At 38.3% G+C, this 22,570-nt stretch overlaps 1 protein-coding gene across 1 annotated transcript; it reads left to right on the plus strand.

Annotated features, from left to right (window-relative positions):
- The first annotated feature begins 8,503 nt into the window (after positions 1 to 8,503).
- Positions 8,504 to 9,311, plus strand: LOC122714307 (probable mitochondrial import inner membrane translocase subunit Tim17 1). Its single transcript, XM_043935545.1, has 2 exons — positions 8,504 to 8,596; positions 8,820 to 9,311. The coding sequence occupies exons 1-2, from the start codon at positions 8,504 to 8,506 to the stop codon at positions 9,309 to 9,311; spliced, it is 585 nt and encodes a 194-aa protein (XP_043791480.1).
- The last annotated feature ends 13,259 nt before the right edge of the window (positions 9,312 to 22,570 follow it).

The following is a 22,570-nucleotide window of genomic DNA, read 5'->3' on the forward strand; positions in this document are numbered from 1 at the left end:
ATTAATTTCCACCCCGGTTCCCTCCTCCTCGATCTCGATCCCCATCCCCCGAGAACTTGGAGCACGCATATCTGCACGCACGTATTCAGATCGGAACGCACGGATCGAGAACGAAGAAGGCATCCATTAAATTCGCCCCGGCAGTGAATACACACACGCTGGTTGGTGGCGCAAAGAGAAAGAGCATTTAACGACGAGCGCGCTTTATGCATATTCTAACGAGCTTGCAATCAACCGGTACTAAACATTAGCAGGGCTTCTGGCCCCTGCCTTCCTGACCTCCTTCGCAAGAGGAGAGGACGGACGGGTGGTGAAGAAAGTGGAAGAAAGGGAGAGGCGGAGCGGAGAGCGAGGAGAAGGGAAATGAGGAGAGGCAAAGGGGGGGAGGGGAGAAGGAGGAGAGAAACCGGTACAAGGCGAGGAGAAACACGATAGAGAGAACCCCGTGGAGAGGAGAGAAGGTCCATTAGCTTTGACGCTGCCTCTCAAAGGGATGCTACCGTTTTAGCGACGTGTACCATCCTGTTTCCTAAGCATCCCTTTTACACTGAGCGACGTTATTGCGCTTGAGATAGGAAAATATCGTTTCTGGGTACATCGAGACGGGAGACCCTCCCGCTAGCAGCTCCACGTCTCGCCCCGCTGCTTAAATATTCATAATTTATAAACTCTATCGCCCCGGTCCCGTCGGGGGCTACCCTGTTTCCCCGCCATGAGATTTCATCAGATTCTTGGATCTTCTTTCGGTAATGGAGTGAAACGGTTGTGCACAGCGCCGCGAAACCGGCAGAGAAATTTGTTCCCCAGAATTTTCGAACATCCCAAGTGTCCATATTATTGTATTGTTGTATCTCGAGAGGAGAAATTTGTTTCATTTTCTTATACGCGTTCATTTATAGATCACAATGAATAGGATCTTGGATTATTCTTTTTTATGATTTTTCCTTCGAGTTTCGTGTACGGAGAAAGGAGAGCATCCTTTTGTCATAATCGATTGATAACTCGTTCTCAAGGCGTGAAAAAGTGGCGTTCGAACCACTCTCGAGGGGTTCAGCCGAGAAGTGCCCTCGAGAAGGCGATGACGCGCGTAACGACGAAATAACGAATGCGCGCCACTCGAAAGCGGAAGCTTGGAAAAGAGATGGAGGAGGGGGATCCCTCCGCGGGATGCCATTTGTGTTTACACCAGCGGCCTTTCGAGATTTAACGAGGCATGATAGACTCTTCAGGGGGGGGGTAAACGCGGAAAGAATCGTTCGTGGTCGAACTCGATCGAGTATCCCTCGTAAACGCAATGCTTGGAATAGAAAAAGAAAAATAGCCCGACATATCTGCACAATTATCCGCAACAATGGAGTATATTAGAATTCGTTGATACTAAGAAATTATATGAAGAATAGAAAAGTTCTCTGATTTTTTGTGATTTAAAGTTTAGAATCGTTCATTGCTCTCTGCGTGATGCAAAGCAAAATATAAAGAACAAGAGTAAATTGGAATTCGTCTTATTCTTATTCCACTTTGTAATTTTCTTTTTTTTTTTTTTTTTTTCAATTAGGTATTATCGAGAGCGCCGTTCAGAATCCACCGCCGAAAAGGAACCCACAATAGACCCACAATAATACGATAATACGACCGACGTTTAAAAAGAGATTGCCGCGTGGACGCGTCCTCGAGCGGAAGTCCTCGAGAGGATCTCGAGTGCCACCTTCTCGATTCCGCGATCCCGGTTGAAACGTGACCGTTTGGCCGTGTAACAGGATTAGAAGAAGGGGGATAGATTAAATTTCGAGATATTTCAACCCCGACCCCCGCTCGTGTCCGTCCACTTTCTCTCTCTCTCTCTCTCTCCGCACTTCAGTGGTAACGTTCTGTCCAGTAGGGGAGGACGGTAGGATTTTCGCCAATATTTTGGGTGTTTAGCCTTTTGTCGCGGGACACTGGCCATTGTCGCGTGAAACGATGGGCGTGGAGTCGCAGCGTTGAAAAGGGAACCGGTCACCTTCTTCTTTTCCAACACCCTCCTTTCTCCTCGGCCCCACAAAAGGAGGGGGGACTCCGATTTACTTAATTTTCCGCTGCACGCGTTCCGATGACTCTCGAATTTGCCGCACTTTTGCGGTGAAGAGGGAAGGAAGCGAAGTTTTCAAGTTTTCGACGCAATTCGTAGGGAAAAAAAAAGCGCCTTCTTGTTTTATTTTCATTTATATTTCTTTTCGCTTCGTTCAGATTTAGAATAATTGTTGTTTCCATTTTCGGGGAAATTTATTGCGTGGACAATTGGAGCGTGGAGTTTTTCGAAAGAAAAAAAATATTATCGATTCTAATACCAGCAACTAACTATATCTTTGATATAATTCGAAATAATTATCCTGAAAAAACTGAATAATAATAATGATCATATGGTCACTCGAGATTCCAAGTGTGGTGGTCGATGCGTGTAATTATACCTGGAAATTATTCCTGGTAAGAAAGGGGAGGGCAAGATTCTGGTTTCCAATTTGTGGAGCACGGTAATTTGCTTTCATTTCCCAGCATGACACGTCTTCTGTCTTCTCGTAAGGTTGTTGCTCCTCGGGTTATATATGGGAGGATCGTTCGAATGAATCGTGACACCGCCTCATGGTAAATACAAATGGGTTATTATTAAGCCGTGTGGCGAGCAAGGCTCGGGAATGGACAACGGAGCGCGGTTGAAACGATTTGAAACATAGACGCGGTTGTGGAGACGGCTGTCGCAACAACTCGAGTGTTTTCCTAGGTTCTCTAAATACGGAGCTCGGTGGAGCTTCAGTTGGTGAGCGGTGTCAATGGAGAGGTAACCAAAGTCCGTGGAGAATAACAGTTTCTGTTGAACCTTTACGTGTTCATTCGATCCCTCCCCTAAATTGATATTAATCGCCTTTTATCGCGTCGAACTGCATAAACATATATAGCTATGATAGTTTTTGATGATTTTAAAATTTCTAATGTGATATATCTTCTTTATGGAAATATATTTCTGTCATTAATCGATGAAAGGAATATTCGTGTATTCAAAATTTTTGGCTAATAAGAATAAAATAAGAAAGTATAGTATATTTTCTTTGTGAAAATATATTTTTGTCATTAATCGATAAAAGGAATATTTGTGTATCAAATTGGTTCAAAATTTTTGGCTAATAAATAAGAAAGTATAGTATATTTTCTTTGTGAAAATATATTTTTCATTAATCGATAAAAGGAATATTTGTGTATCAAATTGGTTCAAAATTTTTGGCTAATAAATAAGAAAGTATGGTATATCTTCTTTGTGGAAATATATTTTTGCCATTAATCGATGAAAGGAATATTTGTGTATCAAATTGGTTCAAAATTTTTGGCTAATAAATAAGAAAGTATATCTTCTTTGTGAAAATATTCTGTCATTAATCGATGAAAGGAATATTTGTGTATCAAATTGGTTCAAAATTTTTGGCTAATAAATAAGAAAGTATATCTTCTTTGTGAAAATATTCTGTCATTAATCGATAAAAGAATATTTATGCATTGAATTGGTTCAAAATTTTTGGCTAATAAATAAGAAAATATATATCTTCTTTGTGGAAATATATTTCTGTCATTAATCGATAAAAGAAATATTTGTGTATCAAATTGGTTCATCAAGGATTGTTGTAAAATTATCTTTATTAACACATTGGTAACACATTACATTCTTCATGCGATATCTTATAAAAAATGTTAATTATTGTTAAATAAAACAAGCAATGCTATAAACAAAATGTTATGAATGCTTAAATAATAAGAAATCGTTATCAATATTTTTTGAAAATCTTTTATTTAGGAATATAGAAATAATGAGGAAGAGGCAGTTAAAAATGGAAGATCAATTGAATATAGTGCAGAAATTTATGCAAATGTGTTGTCGTGTTGTATCAAAAGTGAAAATAATATTTTACTGATAGTAAAGTTGATTTCTTTACACGACATATTTGTTTTAAATTTTGCTTGCTACCTCTTCATCGAGGAAATTGTTTTCAAGCATATCACATTAAAACACATTACTAGAAATATCCTCAAATATACTTATTTCAATAAAATATTACACTTTTCGATCGTTTATTAATTTCAAAAAAACTACTTGAAAAATCAATCATTATATACTTATCAGAACATACCTGTCATCAATGTGTTAAATAATTTACACTTTACAAAAACGATCAAAAATCTTGCCTACTCTCAATTCTCTCACAAAATTCATTTGCACCATTTCCTCTAATTTGAATTTACAATCGGCATTACAATTACTTTCCCTCGATTAATACTCGATCTCTGTTTGAAAAAAAGATTTTGATCGTGCACGTTTATTAAACGGCGGATCGTTTCATATTCATTTTGAACGGCCATTAGACTGGTTGATCAACGATCGGCGGGAGGGAGGGGAAAAAAAAAAAATCAAGGCTCCTTCCATCCGTGATCGATAATCAGGAATACGAGATCAAAGCCTGCCGGTCCACCGTCATGGTTAACGTCCAAATGTCGTCGACGCGAGCGAAGTTTCGAATGAATATTTCAGGGTAACCGCCGTCGATGGGATCCCGTTGATGGTGGCAACCCTCCCCGCATGTTGTTCCCGCAAAGAGCATTTGTGTAATCTATCAGTACTACGTCCGGTACTTTCGGGGATGAAACCCTTTTGTCGCTCGCGCGAGGTGCTTAAGCGGTTGGTTAAGTTGGAAATGGGGTGGCTCCGTTGTCCCGCGCACGCTATAAATCACGCTTCCACCTTATCGAACCTGCATTGCTTAATTATTATCTCCTATTCGATTTTCCATCCGCTCGTTAACTCGATTCAAAACGTATTTTTTTACCATCAATTTATTCTCCGTGCATTATATATATATATATAAAATGGAAAGTTGAAAGGCAATGTCTTCCCCTGTATATGCCTTAAAAATATACTCGAGGAATACATCTAAAATAAATTTTAGATAATAATTTTAAATAATTTTAAATTTTAAATAAATTTTAAATAATTTTATTAATGTAAAATATTTAATTGCGGAAGGCTCGATTTTTTTTAGGAGTCTGTGAAAAAATAAACCGTGGAGTAAAGTAACTTGTAATACAATTACAAGTTAATTTAAAATTGTAAAACGTAATGTAATATAACTGCAAAGGGGGGAGGAAGATTAACGATATGTATATACAATAAGGAGTTGAAACGGACAAAGGAAACCGACATATGACAATAAGGAATAATAATTTGCGGTGGAGATGCCGATATCGAGATCGAAGGACATCGATATTATCGAGCAGCTGTCGCGTGGCGCGCGGCGGTGGCCGCGTCTCCGTGGCCGAAGTTGACAACAAAAGGGAATCCCCCTCTCCTTCTGTTTTGTTAATCGTTCTGCATAATGGAAAGTGAAAGGGGTCCTTGTGCGACGTGCAACGTTAAATATGTACATGTAAACGGACGTATCGCAGGGTTGAACCAAACCAAGCGTAATATTCTTTGTAATGGAATACGAGATTGAAATATTACGTGGATAAATGTATATATATATATATATAGAGAGAGAGAGAGAATCAGAGATTAAAATTTGTGGTGGATTTATAGCGTTGAGTGAGGTAGATCACTCGTCGAGGATAGTGAACGATTTTGGAAAATAATATTTGAATGAATTGGAATGTGTATTATTTATCCCGTTTCCCGAATTTAATCCGTGAAATTAGGCTGGAAAGAAGAATTATGAAGAATCGTGTCTAACCAGGTTTTAATTACGAGATTTGTAGATATAAAAATAATTTTGAATATTGGCAAGTTGTCTTCTTTGCGTCGAATATGTGTGAAAGGCGTTTAATATTTTAAAATAATTAAATAATAAAAATATATATATTTCTATAATTGAAGAAATGAGGAAAGAGCAGCTGTAAAAATGAAGAATTTAACAAGTTTAGAAATTGGTGGAAACACAGTTGTCATATGAAGGTTGGTCGTAAGATGCTTATGCGCTTCAGGTTGGTGTTTCGTACAAAAGTGCAGGGCAGGCAGACTTTACGTAGAAGCGGATTGGATTAGGATTTGCCGGAAAGGGTGGCAGAGGTGGTCGAACCCAATTTGCATGCCATAAACCACGTCGGCTCGTGAGATTCAATTTGAAAAAGAGTAGCGGAAAGCCTGGTGTGCACACACGTATAACGCCTCCCTCCTCTCTCCTTCAGACATTTTTCATTTCGTGTACGTAAAATTGTGAGAAAAATTTTCAATTTCTCTTTTTCTTTTTTTTTTTTTTTTTTTTTTTTTTGAAAACCAATTAAACATCAAGAAATTCCAAATCTTTTTTCCTTTTTCTTCTTTTTTTAAGGAGTAAAATTCCAAAAATTTAAATCTTAACAAATCTCTCGATATTTTCTTCAATTTCGTAAATCGATCGATTACGAAGATTCTTACATCCTTACGAAAATAAATAATTTTAATTCGTATTCATATTGCAAAATTCAAATCTTCCTTTTTTCTTTTCTTCTTTTTTTTTTTTTAAAGAGTAACTCTTCTAAAAATTTAAATCTTAACAAATCTCTCGATAATTCTTCAATTTTGTATATTCGATCGATTACGAAGATCCCTACGAAAATAAATAGATTCGTATTCATATTGCAAAATCCAAATTTTCCTTTTTTCCTTTTTCTTCTTCTTTTCTTTTTTAAGGAATAACTCTTCCAAAAATTTAAATCTTAACAAATCTCTCGATAATTCTTCAATTTCGTATATTCGTAAATCGATCGATTACGAAAATCCCTACATCCTTACGAAAATAAATAGGTTCGTATTCATATTTCAAAATCCAAATCTTCCTTTTTTCCTTTCTTCTTCTTTTTTTTTTTAAGAAGTAACTTTTCCAAAAATTTAAATCTTAACAAATTTCTCGATATATTCTTCAATTTCGTAAATCGATCGATTACGAAGATCCTTATATCCTTACGAAAATAAATAAGTTCATATTTATATTGCAAAATCCAAATCTTCCTTTTTTCCTTTTTCTTTTTTTTTTTTTTTTNTTAACAAATCTCTCGATAATTCTTCAATTTCGTATATTCGTAAATCGATCGATTACGAAAATCCCTACATCCTTACGAAAATAAATAAGTTCATATTCATATTGCAAAATCCAAATCTTCCTTTTTTCCTTTTTCTTTTTTTTTTTTTTTTAAGGAGTAATTCTTCTAAAAATTTAAATCTTAACAAATCTCTCGATAATTCTTCAATTTCGTTTATTCGATCGATTACGAAGATCCCTATGAAAATAAATAGATTCGTATTCATATTACCAAATCTTCCTTTTTTTCTTTTTCTTCTTCTTTTTTTTTTTTTAAAAGAGTAACTCTTCTAAAAATTTAAATCTTAACAAATCTCTCGATAATTCTTCAATTTCGTATATTCGATAAATCAATCGATTACGAAGATCCCTACGAAAAATAAATAGTTCGTATTGCAAAATTACTGCGAAAAACATAGAGCGTAGTCGACGAGGTAAGATAGAATTATTTGTAAAAGGGGAATTGATAAGGAGAATATCGAGGTGGTACAGATGTACGAACATGTGTTTCGACGTGGCGTTAAATACGCGGTAACACTCGACAACGGTTTTATATTCGGCCTGTCACCGGATCCCGGGTCGGCGACATGAAACTGCACACTTTATTTCTCGTGTTACACCCACGTACCATTGGGTAATCATCGTATAATAGCCGAATAATCACTTGCACGAGGAGGGGTCGGCCGCGGCTCACGCCACTCGGATAAATAAGAAGCGAGGCCGGAGGCTAGGGGACCAATATGGCCACCTTAAACGGCGGGACCCCAAAGTATCTAACCCCACCGAGATGTTTATTATTCACTTAGGATGCTCACGTACTATTTATTCCCCGCTGCGCCTCGTCCCGAATCTTGTCGACTTACCCCTTCGGCCAACGTCTATATATCGAACAAGTGTTACGCGAAAATATATCCAACATGTTTTCGACGTTGTAGATGGGTTGGATGACTTTTGTTGGTCGCCGTTTTCCCCCATTCTAAATATTCGATTACGTTTTGGATTTTCCTTCTCACTCTTTTTTATAAAAAAAATTTTGATCCTGAAAAGATTAATTTTATAATATTGAAAATAATATGTTTAAACGTTTAAGAGGAATGTATATTTGAAAGAGATGTTTTAATTCAATCATAAAAGGTGAATATATGCACGAATCGTAATCCTATCTCTCGATAGGAATGGAGGAAATGTAACGGAGAATGATCCGTTAATAGGTTCAAAGTGTTGATAATTTCACGGTAATTAAGGAGTAAAATATTTTTGCATCGATATACAAGTTTTTACAAGTACGACAATTACAAGAGGACTTATGAAGACCATAACTATATTGTATCAAATCATGAGCGATAAATTTGTGTAGAAATATAACTAACAATAGTTTTGATAGATTATGTTTATATACGATACGTGGAGAAGGACACGTGATTGAAAATATGGAATACAATCGCGAACCGTGCCCCTGGAGAATAATGGACGATTGCGGTGGTGCCTTCACCATGGGTGCCATTTGTGGCACACTCTTTCAAGTAAGTCCCTTTTACGAATCTACCTTCTCGCTCAAAATTTCTTTTATTTACAATTTCAAACAAAGATCTAACGTTACAATTTTCCGTAGAGTTCTATTTCTCGAATGTAAAAGAAAACTCTTACCTTTCCCCCCTTATATATTATCATTATATTAAAATAAATATATTAAAATAAAATGGCAAATAGATTTCGAAATCCATCTCTTGTTCCATACCATCGTAGAGTATCATAGGATTTCGGAACGCGCCATCGGGTTTCCAACGAAGATTCTACGGCGGTATAATGACAGTGAAAAACCGGGTCCCACAAATATCCGGCAATTTCGCCATTTGGGGCTGCTTATTCTCGGCGATCGAGTGCACCCTGATACATTTCCGCTCGAAGGAGGACCCATGGAACTCCATACTGAGTGGCGCCCTCACCGGTGGCGTTTTGGCCGCCAGAACCGGGATCCCGTCCATGATAGGCAGCGCCACCGTCGGCGGCATCTTCTTGGCGCTCGTCGAAGGATTCGGAATAATGGCGACCAGGCTTCACGCGGACGCGTTCGCTCATCATATGCAGATGTACGAGATGGAGAACCTTCCGGAATTTCACGGACTTCCGCCCAGGGCGAGATTAGGTTTCACCGGCGCGCCTGTAAGTACGGAGAGTGTGACGAGGCAGGTTAATGGGAATGGTATGGAGGTTGATAGGATTAGCAAGGGTAGATGACTGGATTTTTTTTAACTCTCTTCTCTCTCTCTCTCTCTGTCTCTCTCTCTCTCTTTCCGTCTGTCTATTTCCTTTCTCGAGCGGTATTCTTCACCGTTATCTGGTACCGTGAGGATACACATAATGCTGGCATTATAGTTGCATTTTTATTCGTACAAAAATTGTATTTGTATTTTTTGAAATGTAATGATAACGAATTTGTAAATTTTTATCACATCGGTGTGATGTGAATCGTGCGAGTAAGGAAGGGTAATTAACCGTTTAATAAGTTTTTTGATACGAAGAAATTGTATTTTGTGAAAATTGTATATCTTTGTATCTTTGTAAATTTTTTATCATTGGTGATAAACGAGTAGGGAGGGGGGGGGGAGGAATTATTATCGATTTAAGTTTTGATACGAAGAAATTTTATTATAACTTATCGATATAAAAAAAAAAAAAAAAAAAAAAAAAATGAGGGAATTGAGTTTTCGTAGGGATAATTTAATTTTAGAAAGAAACAAAAAAGAAAAAAAAATGTAAATGCAATACTTAAACTCTTTTTTGTACGTGGATATTGAAATCTTGCTCGAGTTTCAAGAGTTTTTTTAAAAGATGATATATCACGTTCGATATTATCCTCCACTTTTGTACGAAGTGTAAACTAGATTTTTTATCGTGTACAAAAAAAAAAAAAAAAAAAAANAAAAAAAAAAGAAAGAAACCATTGGAAGAATTGCGCACTTTTCGTAACATAGATTATAGCAGAAGTTATTATTACAACTTTTAAATAAATAACTATGAAAACAAACAAAAAAAATCGAAACAAAATTTTTTTTCGCCATTATTATAAAGTAATCGAATCGTGCAAATTTATCGATCTAAATATTATCATTAAAAGTACACAAGTAAGTTGAAATCATAATTACTCTCTCTCGAGAGAGAGAAACCAACTCAAACCCCTTATCTCTCTCTCTCTCCATCGATGGACACAGATCCGGACAGAGATAAGCCGGAAGAGGATCGTTCGTCGCAAGGTGGTAATGACTGTTTTGACAGCGGCTCGCGCTCGGACCGTTCTGGACGGTCCGGAACAGTGCCTCTTCCAGCCTCCATTGTCGTCGACACCAGATTGGAATCAATATTTACACTCGAGCCCGTGTAAGCCGTGGATTAACGTAGGCTCAGCCGATCCTTCCAACCCTTTCTTTCGATTGAGTCAGACACACACACACACACACACACACACACACACACACACACACACACACATACAGCCACAATACTCACGACCGTACTCACGAGAGAAAGATTTCGCCTGAATAGGGAAGGGAGAGGGGGGGGGGCCTCGTCTCCCTCTCTTTTTCCCTCTACACGGTAGCCAGCCTTTTTTTCGAACCCACTCGAAAACCCACCCGTGTGTTCCGCGAGAGTCGAGGAGGCCACTGGCTGTGTGCTTCTAAACGATTTTTCACGCGTCTCGAGAGGGGTCCTTGATCCAACGAGGGATATCTCTCTCTCTCTCTCTCTCTCTCATGGCAGAGTGGGTATTTAGACGTGAATGAAGCGTTGAACGACGACAATATGAGAATTCGAGTTCGTTATTGTAACGTGCTCGACCGAACGAGAGTGCACGCGCTGGTAAGCTACCCTCAATTGAACCGTGGATAATTCGCAATTGGATTATCGTGGCCGATCTGGGAATCCCATGGTCGTGTTCTTGTTAATCGAATGCGAGTAAGATAGTGAGAGAGGAGGGGAATCGCTTTGTTTTTTTTTTTTTTTCAGTGAGAAGATGGGAAAAGGATCTCCCACGTTGTGGAAATATCGTATTTATGATATAATATCGATGAAACGAATCTTCGATTTGTTTTGTATGTGCAAATTTATGAGTGATCGAACGTAGGTAGGTATTCATCCTTGATGGATAAGTCCATCTTGGAGATATAGCAGACAGTTACTAATTTACGGTTAATATCCTTTTTATCCTTTGAGTTATCGTCAGAATCTTTTTCACAATTATCGACTGAATAAATTTCGCAGATAAATGAACACAGAATGAACAGAATCGTTCGATGCATGTTTTTTTTTATATGTTTGGAAAGTTTTTGAACTTCATCGCGATTTATTTGTTAATTATAAAATTATTTCGTAACAAATTCGCAATTGTCATATGTAAAATTGTCATTGTTTTTCCTTTATCAACCGTGGATATATTTGGTTTATCTTTTACGATTGAATGGAAGAATTGTGTTCAATCGCAAATGTTTGTTAAAGTTAAAAAGAAATTTTAAAAATAATTTTTTTGATATTTATATTTTGTTTGTATTGGATTGTATTCATAGATCTCCAATTTCATATTTTCTCTACGAACAGACTCATAAATAAGTTAAAATATTCATGGATTAAAAATTACCTCTCTCGAGCGCGTAAATTTTGCGAAACAGTTATAGACAAGGAGAGTGATATGATGAAAAAGGACAGAGATAAAGTAAAAATTAGGAAATCAGTGCCATCTTCAGAGTGCCGCAAATGAAACAAGCATGGACAGGGAATAGAGTGAGAATTGACTATTAAGGCCATCTCTTGAAAACGTTTTTAAAACGTGAACGCAAAGTGGACTTTGAAGATCAGCGCCATCTCTTAAATATTTCTAGGAAGTATCTCTTATTTAATTCTCAAGAGATGGCGCTATCGTTCAATTCTTACTCTGCATTATCTTGCTTTCGAGGAAGTATCTCTGTCACTCACGAGATGGCATCGAGAGTCAATTCTTCTTCTATCTCTATCTTTTTCTATTTATTTGCTATCCTTTCTTTTTGAGTTTCATTTGCGGCACTCTAGAGATGGCGCTGATTCCCATATTTTTATCCTATCTCTGTCCTTTTCTAACAATCCACTCTCTTTGTCTATACTTGTGTTTCAGCGGTATTCTGTAGATGACGCTGATTCCCAAATTTTTACCCTATCTCTATCCTTCTTCCACTATTTACTCTTCTTGTCTATATTCGTTCTTGGCGCGTAATTACAAATACGAAATCAAACGCTTTGCAAAACATAATTATACAACTTGATACAACTACTTTTAAAATAAATCGTAGTAACACGCATGACTCTTGTCTGATTTTTAAAAATATTTTATTAAATAAAATTGCGAAATAAAAATTTATTCCTAATACCAATATTAACGTTTTATTGAACGAAGATCAAGAATGAAAATTATTCAAACGATGCTAATATATATACGATAGGAAAGTAAATGGAACAATCATCATAGACCAGAGCTAACCTAATATTCCCCTGACACATTTATGCGTACCAGATTTCCCTGAAAATATCCAAATATACGCGCATAATAAAGCTATTATCGAGACATTTACGTCCACGTCTCGTCCCGACACGTTTCGAGACACGGTCGAAAATGAATCGTTCGAACAAAAGGCTGGCCCGATCTCTTTATAGTTATGCCGAGACACGTGCCCCACATAATTCACCACCGATAGTTATATTCCATTGTAGCCGCTGCCTATTATATACGACCTTTACGAGCCGAACCACGAGCAAAACCTTGAAATGGTGAACACCTACCCCCAACTATTTTCCCCAAATTTTCTCCTCTCCGCGTTCTCACTTAGAGATGAAATGTCCAATAAGAGTAGTGTAAGAAAAATTACAAACTTAACAAACAAACGCAACAATTCGCGGCGTTACCAATTACATTTAACCGCGTGTATAATTGCATAATTAGAGGATATCCTTGTCGCGCCCTCGAAGAGGAGAGGTGCGTAATAGGAGGAGAACAGGGAAAGGGACCCTCGGTTAAGTGTTAACTGTGCCAACAAACCCTGTTCCTTTCGCAACCCCTTGCTACGTGGCAAAATACACCCTTCCCACCCTATGAACAATCGAAGCCTCAAGAGAGGCCAGCACTCGAACGATCGTAAACAAACTTTTGATCCTCCCTTTAAACGTTTCCTCTCTATTCATTCAACTCTATCTAATCTACGCAAACATTTTTCCCTTTTTTCCCCTCTTTTACTCGAAATATATCCCCCCCTCCTGGACTTTGGGATAAAATTCTAAAAAAAAGACAGATCAGAAGAAGAAAAGAAAAGAGTCATCATCCCTTAAACCGGCCTAATCACTCGGCCCAATTTTTTTGCCCGTTGGAAATTCGTTGGAAAACGTTTCGAATAATCGATTCGAAACGGAAGAATGCTGACCACGCTGATGCCTTATACGTGGTGGCGATACGATTGCTTCGGAATTGTTTCTAGATTGCTGCTATTCGAGCAAACACGTTCGATTCGGAGGAAGGCGGGTTTCGAAGCTTTCAGGGTAGGGTAGTTTCGTCGGGAAGAACGGAGGGGGGTTATAATCTGTATTATCCGCCGACTATTAGTGTCGAGAGGATCGAGGATGCGCGGATTACACTTATTACGGTAGATACGTCGAGTAACATTATGCGTAACGCTTTGGGCGTAACGAATCTCCCGACGAGATTCGCTTTCCCCTGTTTCTCCCCTTTAAATAAAATCTCGCTTCCTGCTTATAAGACGTCTCCTATCCCTCTCCGCAGTGTAACACTTTTCATCCTACCATCTTTTTTTTTTCTTTTAATTTTCCCTTCCGAAAAAAAAAATGTATCATTTCTTCGATTCGTTCGAGGATCGAGTTTCGATGTAATATTTCATTTCCTTCCAGGGTACTTCCTCTTATCCGAATCGTCATCGTCGTTGTCAGCGCCGCGTGTCATCGATCGATGCTAACGCCACCACTCGACTAGGAAGTGATAGAAATCAAGCTGACGTTTTCGAATTTCTTTAACAATCGCGACGATGGCGTTCTTTGGAAAAGAAGTCGAGAAATCAAAGCGAATATAATTCGGTAAATCGATAAATCGGCGGCACCCTTCCTCTCGCACGTACACCCTTGCTTCCTCCAACGGTGTACGACAACTGTTGGCCTATTAAACTAATTGACTGCACAGTATGCCGTCGTGGCCGCGCCACGATGCTCGCACGGTTTACACGAGCGTGTCTCTACGTTTCCCATATGTATACAACTCTCGCGCCTATCGAGCAACCCTCGCCCAGAAATTACCTACGCATCGTCGCCTCCGAACAAAACGAATCTCTCGAAATCGAGACTCGAGTTATGCTAATGCCAAATGCCGAGTAGCGGCCCATAGTCGAGTCGAACTTTCTGTTTCGACTTTGAAATTTGCTCCTTCGTTTCGTTTATTCGGCAAGTAACGATTGATTTAAAAAAATTAACCTAACCTGTCTTCGTAGATACCTACTTTATCTCGATTAATATTTAAGTATCGTAATAATGTACGAATAATTATTTTAAAAGTAATTTAAAAGTAATCGAAGATTTTTATTAATTCTTCTTATATTTACTTTTTCTTCTTCTTATATTTATTACGATCGATGTAAGTAATTAGGAAATCGACAGGAGCTCCTTGAAAGCGTAAACCCGTGTTTACGTGGTGCGTGTCGGTTTTTATCGCCACCCATGGCCGGCATGCGTGGATTTGATCGGTATCGCGAACCCTCTCGAGCCCCGTGTCTCGTACAAATCAGCCGCACGGGAAGCCAGCTTTAATACCCGGCACACGGCCTCATCATCAAAGCGATCCTTTCAGTATTGATAGTATCCACCGAGGGCTACACTTAACCACTCTATCTTCCTTTGTCCGGGGCCTAGTTTGCGGTAGAACTCTGACTACCGCCGTTCACCCCTACGATCCATTCCGCAAAAATGAAGTTCGAGTCGAGTTTAATCTTATCCTCCGATCACCCACCCGCCGATATTTCTATAATTAGGCGATTAACCGGCTTGGAGGAAGTAATTGTTAATGAGGATTTTTTTTGGAAGGGAGGGTGTTTCTTTTAGATATGAAAAGATGGTAAGATATTCGATTGGATATTTGGATCTTTGTTGTGTATAATGTGAATATCCAAGTCAAAAAAATAATTGTTAATGAGGATTTTTTTTGAAAGGGAGGGTGTTTCTTTTAAATATGAAAAGATGGTAAGATATTCGATTGAATATTTGGATCTTTGTTGTGTATAATGTGAATATCCAAGTGGGTCAAAAAAATAATTGTTAATGAGGATTTTTTTTTCATAACATTTTTTCAACATAATTTTCAACTTAATCGTTAATATTTATATAATTAGGAGACGATTAAATGGGTCAAAAAAATAATTGTTGATGAGGATTTTTTTTTGATGTTCTTTTAGATAAAAAAGTTGATGTGTCAATTTATATTTGATTGAATATTTGGATCTTTATTATGTATATATCATGTGAAAATGAATGACGAAGTGGGTTAAAGAAATAATTATTGATGAAAATTTTTTTTTTAGATATATTGGTGTTTCTTTTAGATATGAAAAGGTTGATGTGGATATTGGATTGGATATTTGGATCTTTATATATCTGAATAATGTGAAAATGAATATCAAAGTGGATCAAAGAAATAATTGTTGATAAGGATTTTTTTTTAGTGTTTCTTTTATTGATTTTTAAAAATATGAAAATGTTGAATATAAATAATTGTGGAATGGTGTGGAATGATATTGGATTTTTATTGTGTTTAAAGGAAATTTTAAACTTCGATTAATTGAAAATCTTATTCTTAATATATATCAGTATCTCAGTTCTTGTATACCATCTTTTGTGAAGCCAATTTGTTATTTGATTTTCATAAATTAATTAATCTTATATGGACACCTAGCCATACATATATATATATAATATTCTGACGAAATAATTTTTCTATTAAATCCTCAAATATCGAAGATAAATAAAAAACACTACTACATCAATCTTAAATAAAAGATGCCAAGAAGTCGATTTAACGAAAAGGCAAAGAGCGAGGAGGAACGAGGAAAAACTCGATAAAAAGAAAGGTCAATGCGCGTCTTTTTCAGCAACAGGGCCCAATTCCCCTCCCCTCCTTTGACGAAACATCGTTTAACGAACCGCAAAGAGGCTGGTGCAGTTTATACCCCAGTTGGCCATTATGATTTTTCCTTTCTCCCTCCCCCCACACGTGTAATAAATATCGTTGCGGACCCCTGACAATTATCCTGTCTCGTTTTCTCTCTCTCTCTCTCTCTCTATCTGCCACGCGTCCTTTCAGATACGACACAGTGACGACGCGCGAACATAAGGTCTCGTCTCAGTTTCACGCCTCTCCCCCTCGCCCCTTTTTTCCCCTCCCCGCATTCGAGTGGCCCGAAATCCGTGACTGCATTATTTTATTAATGTCAACGGCTCGATGGTTAAAAAATGATGATACACGATCTGTTCCGAACGTTGCTTCTCGACCGTTGCTGAAGAAGAATAACATGGTTGTTGCTGTTCTTGTATCGGTTCCTTGCCTCTTTCTTGATAAAATTTTTTTCTTTTTTTGTTTACGAAGATGTAACTCTGTGCCTCCGACGATGATGGAAAATTTTGTATCAGATCTCCTCGTGGTAAAGGGGAGTTGTATATAATAGTACAACGTGAGAAATTAGGGAAATGATGAATTTGAAACTTTTAAAAAATTGGAAAGATTTTATATTTGATTCGAAATACGGATGAAGGAATAAAATAATACTTTCACTATTTCTCTTTCTTCTTAAACAAAAATAACAACAGCAACAAATTTCGAGATAAACAAAAAAGCTGAAAACTATCCCAAACTTCCAAGAAATCCCCACATCCTTATGATCCTAAAATCCGAAAGACGAATTAACCTTGTTATCCCGCCGTCAAATCGTGCGAGTTAAAATCCTAAAAAAAAAAATCCTCGCTTAAAAAGAAGAAAAACCTTTTCCTCCGTCATCGATGGATCCGTTCCAAAAAAAAAAAAAAAAGGAAAAGGAAAGAGAAAAACTCGTCCCCATAAAAGGGAAAACACGGTAAAAAACACGATCGACACGGTATCCCACAAACTTCGAAAAACATCGTCGTCGTTCTCCGCTTGCGTTCCAAGCGTTTTTTCAACGGGCAAAGAAAAGAATCCAGCAGCGCATCCCCTCTCCCTCCCCCCCCTCCCCCCTCCCGGTCTGCGTGCGTGGCTTGAGTTCGAGTATGATCATAATGTTCGGTAAGTACGTGTTTGTAGTTACCCCTGAGGCAAGCCAGCCACCCCCTTCGGCCGGAGGACCGAAGCTCCGCCTTCATCCCCGTTATCGTCGCCATGGGGTTGGTTGGTGCGCGGCTGGCTCGCACGGGGGCGGTTCTCGGCCTCGTTCCTCTTCCCTCTTCGTCCGTTCCACTCGATCAACCCTTATCTCTGTCCTCGTCTCCCTTCTCCGCGACATTGTCGCCGCGACATCGAGAGAGAGAGAGAGAGAGAGAGGGCGAGAGAGTTTCGGGAAAGTGTCGCGAAACGTTGGCCTCGACAGTCGGACAGTCGTTCATAGTCACCCTTAACGGCCTCTCCTCTTTCGCGTAGTTTCATTCACTCTGTCGCGAGATTACTCGTTCGTTCGTTCGTTCGTTCATCGATTCTTCTCGACAAGTTCTTTTTTCTTTTTTTTCCTTTTTTTCTTGTGAATATTTCTTGGCCACGAAGAAGAAGAGGAGGAGGAGGAGGAGGAGGAGGAGGAGGAGGAAGAAGAGAGGTTTTTGGATCCTCGTGACAGGATTAGTAGGTGACTGATTGGGAAAGAAGGGGAGGAAGGTATCAATCCGACAGGTATTTCTCGTTGACGTATCGTTGGGATGAGACGAGTTGAAGCGTGAAAGGGGGAGGGTTGTGAGGGGATGTGAGAATGTGAGAAGTGTGCACACGTGTTTTGATGATAAGTTTGTTTGCGCGATTATTTGAATTTGGGAGGAATGAGAGTTTGACGAGGTCGAAGGGGGGATTCGTGACGAGAAGATTCGAATTAATATTCTTTGTATTACGTTGTGTCAACAAAAGTTTCGGGATATTTCGTGAAACAGATAGAAATTAATTATTAGAAATCGGAGAGTTTGAATTGAGATAATGCAATCTATTCTTCAAAGTTCGCTTCACTTATTGATTGACAAGTGTCAGATTGCTCCCTTTCATCGCGAAAAATATAATTAAAACGATCCAATCTTGTTGAATTTGATCTACATACGGATGAGCAAATGACGCTCGTGAAACTTGATACCAAATTATTACCAAATATTATATTTTCCTTGAATATTTCCAAGTAAGAAAAATAATTCTCATTACTCCGGGATATACGAGAAATTCCAAGTATTTTCAATACATTTCAAAAACTTTCCAAAAATTCCTCAAACTAAAATAAAAAGATCATAATCATTCAAAACCATATATGAGTACATCAACGAATTCAATTTATAACGAAATTTATAACAATTCGACGCAAACACGATTGTAAAAAAAAAACCTACAAGCTAAGAGTTAACCAGAAAGAATAGGAAAAAAAAAAATAGATATTCTTCCTTCATTCATAACAGCAAAGAACAACAAAGAAAGAAATACATAAGTTACGGTGGAGACGGTGTTTCAAGCACCGTAAAAATTGTTGCCGGTCACTTCACGGCTGTTTCTAAGTAAATTGATAGCCGATTCACGAGTCGGGGATAAACTGGTCCCGCGGGAGCTCGAGGGTTTACGTCGAGCGGAAGGGGGTTGGTTGGCTCCCCCCGTTGCGCTGCAGGACGGCCAGGCAAACACCATAAACTGTTTGTCCAGAGATTAGCCGTCGCCTTTGAATTTCACTCGCGAAAGACCTTAAAGAACAACAACCTGTCTGTCCCGCGCAATGAAAGAGGGGAAGGGAGGGGGTTTGGAATTAATATCGCGCAACACCTCGATCCGGGGGCTCAGGTGAGGCCAGTGGAAAAGTTTCACCCGGTATCATCCGAGCATCTGGGAGCAATTTCACGAGTTACTAAAGTTCGACGGTTCGAGTAATTTTTCGCTTGGCTACTCGCGAACGATCGCTCCTCTATCTCGTGGACCGACGTCGAACGACCGTTTCGCAAATATGTCGGCCATCTTCTCGCGCGCATACGAATCGCATTTCTTTCTCTCTCTCTCTCTCTCTCTCTTTTTTCTCGCTCGATACCTTTTTCGCGTCGAATTTTTTTCCTCCGTTTCAATGATATTTGTACGTGCAATGGTTGAAAATTAATGATATAATAATTTTTTCGTGCTACTTTTTCTTTTTGTTTTTCATTTTCGAAACTCTCGAAATACAATTTGTATGAATTCATTTACGAAAATATTGAGAGTGATATAATTTGATCGGTAACGATAGAAAAAGAAAGGAATCTAAAAGTGTATTTTCAGTTCGTTTCTTTTTTTTTTCTTTTTGTTTTTGATTTTCGAAACTCTCGAAATACAATTTGTATGAATTCACTTACGAAAATATTGAGAGTGATATAATTTGATCGATAACGATAGAAAAAGAAAGGAATCTAAAAGTGTATTTTCGATTCGTTTCTTTTTTTTTTTTTTGTTTTTGATTTTCGAAACTCCCGAAATACAATTTATATGAATTTATTTACGAAAATATTGAAAGTGATATAATTTGATTGATAACAATAGAAAAAGAAAGGAATCTAAAAGTGTATTTTCGATTCGTTTCTTTTTTTTTTCTTTCTGTTTTTGATCTTCGAAACTCTCGAAATACAATTTGTATGAATTCACTTACGAAAATATTGAAAGTGATATAATTTGATCGATAACGATTCGTTTCTTCTTTTTTTCTTTCTGTGATCTTTCTTTTTGATCTTCGAAACTCTCGAAATATAATTTGTGAAAATGAATTCATTTAGGAAAATATTGAGAATGATATAATTTGACCGGTAACGATAAAAAAAGAAAGGAATCTAAAAATGTATTTTCGATTCGTTTCTTTCTTTTTTTTTTTTTTTTTGTTTACATTTATTTTCATTTTGAAAGGATACTTTGATATGGATGATGTTAAGGGTGTGGATTATAATGGACGGTACTTGTTTAAATTACGTAATCTTCTTGAGAGATTGTCGAGGGAACGCGAGTCATCTTTTGACGTTCGTAAATAGGGATTAAAATGCAATTCGTTTAGGATAACGTAAATATTTCTGACTACAAAAGGACACAATTTGTCAAATTGCTGCGACGAGAAACATATCCACTTCGAGTGCAGCTTCTTGAATGAATTTTAATATGGGCGAGACATGGCAAAAGAATATTTAACTCCTTAATTTAACTTGATGAGAGATTTTTCCCTCGTTGCGATGATTAATGATAACTTTACCCTAGTTGAATAAAATTAAATTTATCTTGTTGCCAAATTTCTTCCTTTTGAAAATCCGTGAGTTCGAGTAATAAAATAACCATAATGATCCGATTAACTTTTTTTTTTTTTTCTACTGATTTACGATAATGTAGAAAAATTTAAATAAAAATCAAATTCGAAATCTTGCCAAAAGATCATTGGACACTTTGAATAATTTTTAACACTCTATTTTTGGTTCGTGAGAACATAAATCAGATTTGACAAGAATTAAGAAGAGAAATTTGTAGAAGAATTTAAAAAAGTTTAGAAAAACTTTGAAAATTCATTACAGATAATTGAATAAACACACGAAAAAATATAAGATATTAAATAATCACTTCAACGAGATACTACGAATCGCCTATAGATTATCACCAAAACTTATTAAAGATTTCGATAATTTCATGATTCAAGAGAACTCTCTTTCTCTCTCTCTCTCTCTTTCTCTCTCTCATGAAAAAACTGAATCCACCGAAAAAATCCGCGACACAAAAGGAAAATACAAAACAAGATTGAAAAGAGTGGGAAACGAAATATCTCGACGAGACGTCCTAAATAGAAAAATCAGGATCAAGAAATGGAAAACAAGACAAGAGGGGTGGTAGAGCGAGGGAGGAGCGAGAGGTCGAAGGTCGCGGAGAGGGGTTGCGAGAAGGCAGGAAAGAGATCGAGAGAGAGAGAGAGAGATACGAAACGAGAGCACGATGTAGTCATAATGGAAGCGCAGAGATTTAACAACGTTACAATGAACGAACGAGCGTAGCCTGGACCCTCGAAAGGCGGCCGCCACCGCCGCCTCCAGGAGCCGGAGGATCGCAGATTGAATTGTAAAATAACCGAGAGGGGAACAATGCGCCTCGGTACAACATTGTGTTTGCATTTAAATAATCCGCGAGCCCGCGGGTACGCTTATCCTCGCGACTTCGTTCTACCCTCCACACACACACACCTTTCCTCCCCCACCACCATCCCCTTGTATCGTGTCCATTTGTCTCGCCTACGCTCTATGCAACTCGCGCGCGCTTATTTCCCCGTGGAAACGCAGCTTCCATTCCATACATCCATATAGCATGTNTATATATATATATATGTATATACATGAGGAAGAGAGTAAATAGAGGAGAAGGAGAATTTTCACCGGTTGTTTCGTCCTCGCGTGAACGAGAAATATTCGAGGCTCGAATAATAATTGGATCGCCTCGTTTTATTATCGTTCAGTGAAAAAATGAAAAATTTAATCTATTGATTAAACAATCATGATTGCACCTCCAATCGTATCTGATTATACAACTTTCGAATGAAAACGTTATTCGAGAGTATATTCAATAAATAAAGAAAATTAAAAGGGAAAATTTCAAGTTCGATCGAGTTTTCCAACGAAGTTGATCCTCCTCTCGAAACGGTATCGAGGAGGGAGGTAATAATCGAAACGATCGTCGCGTCGTCGATTCGTGATTCGTTTCCGTCCTTTCCAAAACGATTGAATCGAAGAAAAGCGGAAGAGAAGCTCGCCCCTTCGTTTCGAATCATCGTCCCTCAATTAGCTAATGAACGGCGCATAAGTATAGAGAAACAAACAACGCCGCTACCATTAGTAGAATGGTACGCGGCCGTTTCTAGTTTGTACTAATTGTAAGTAGCGAGTAATTAATGCGGTCGATTCGAGTCCGATCTGTCGAACCGCTGACCAACGGCATCCAACGGAGCCAATGTGGAGAGGGGGAGGGGAGAGGAGAGGAGAGAGGGGGGAGGAGGTTGAATGGGTAGGGTAGGGTTGTAGGGTGCGGAGTAGACACGGTGGGATTGCAGGTGGGCCGCTCGCTACATAGTGGGGAGCGGAGAGAGAGGGAGAGAGAGAGAGAGAGAGAGAGAGAGGTGGCGCAAAGGGGGAGGGGGTTGTTCCGGCTCGGGTACCGGCATTGTTTCACGGTGGATGAGAATTTAATTTGCACGACGAAGAGGGATAGTTGGTAGCTGGAGAGAGGAGAAGGAGGGAGCTAGCACGAA

The sequence above is a fragment of the Apis laboriosa genome, unplaced genomic scaffold (genome assembly GCF_014066325.1).
Source record: "Apis laboriosa isolate Shangri-la unplaced genomic scaffold, ASM1406632v1 scaffold112_cov148, whole genome shotgun sequence".
Taxonomy (NCBI): domain Eukaryota; kingdom Metazoa; phylum Arthropoda; class Insecta; order Hymenoptera; family Apidae; genus Apis; species Apis laboriosa.